At 68.3% G+C, this 1,281-nt stretch overlaps 1 protein-coding gene across 1 annotated transcript in view; it reads left to right on the forward strand.

The window, feature by feature from the left end:
- The window catches only part of LOC102437788 (T-cell differentiation antigen CD6-like), a gene marked incomplete at its 5' end in the record, with an annotated part of 15,394 nt that overhangs the window by 4,230 nt on the left and 9,883 nt on the right, over positions 1 to 1,281 (forward strand). Inside the window, 1 exon segment of the mRNA XM_023748742.1 lies at positions 296 to 637. Coding sequence (XP_023604510.1) covers positions 296 to 637 — 342 coding nt within the window.

Genomic DNA, 1,281 nt, shown 5'->3' on the forward strand with positions numbered 1-1,281 from the left:
CTGCAGTCAGTACCCTCAGGACAGAGAGGCCTGGGGGCACCCCTGCCCTTCCTTACACAGGGGTGCCCCCTGGGTCCCAGGCCCACTCTCCTTCACCCCTAGAGTCACCCTCAGCCCCTCCTCCTGACCTAAGAAGAAGTAGGGGTCAGGCCTAAGGGGGGCTGGGGATGACCAGTCCAGCCCCTGAGGCCTGGAGTCAGGAGGCAGGAAGGGGTGGGGCCCTGGGAGCCACTGCCCCCCTGCGTCCTGGCACCAGCAGGGCCTGCGGGGCTTCAGCCGGGCCTGGTGCTTACAGGGCAGCGGCTGGAGGTCCGCCTGGTGAACGGCAGCAACCGCTGCAGCGGGACCGTGGAGGTGCGGGCAGGAGGGTCCTGGGAGCCCCCATGCGGGGCGCTCTGGGACCACAGCGCCTCCGAGGCCGCGTGCCGCGTGCTGGGCTGCGGCGGGGCCGAGTGGGGGCCCGCCCCGCCCACCCCGCTGCCGCTGGACCGTGCCCTGGGGAACGCCAGCGGGACCCCGAACGCCACGTGGGCCCTGGCGCCCAGCATCCTGTGCAGCAGCAGCGAGTGGCAGCTCTGCCTGATGGAGCAGCACCCGTGCGACCCCGACGGGCAGCCGGCCCAGGTCACCTGTGCAGGTACAGCCATGCGGGGCCCAGACCGCCTGCCCCAGCCACTGCCCTCACTGCTGCCCCAGCCCTGGGCACTGCACCCAAGCTGCCCTCCGGACGTCCAGCCCCACCCACTACCATCGCAAACACAACTGGTGCCCACACCCAAGGACTCAGCTTAGTCTCACATCCAGCTCTGAGCCTGTCCTCAGATCGGCCTGCAGGCCAACCCCCCCCCCCCCCCCAATCTCCCACTGGCCTGGTTGGTCCTCAGCCTGACCTCTAAATCCCCAGTCCTCATGGCATCTGCAGGCTTTACTCACGGTCCCGCCCCTCATCCCTCTCTGGACCTCTGTCTCCTTTATCCCCACCCCTGGCCCCAAAATGCATCAATATGCCAGGTTCCCAGGGTCCCTTAACACTGAGCTCCCAGGCCTGGGCCCTGCTCTTCAGGCCCCGCCCACTAGTTCGTGCCAGGTGCCTAGCCCCTCCCACCGGCTCCACAGCCCTGCCTGCAAAGCGTCCAGCTTTGCCCACTGAATCCCAAGTCTTGACCAGTCCCCCCACCTCTGCTCACCAAGTCCCCTGCCCTGCAGGGCTGCCCCCGTCCTGCCCGCAGGATTACAGCCCCTCTCACTGGGTCACAGCCCTGCCCACAATGACCTGACCAG

Source organism: Myotis lucifugus, unplaced genomic scaffold (genome assembly GCF_000147115.1).
Source record: "Myotis lucifugus unplaced genomic scaffold, Myoluc2.0 scaffold_1756, whole genome shotgun sequence".
NCBI classification, from domain to species: domain Eukaryota; kingdom Metazoa; phylum Chordata; class Mammalia; order Chiroptera; family Vespertilionidae; genus Myotis; species Myotis lucifugus.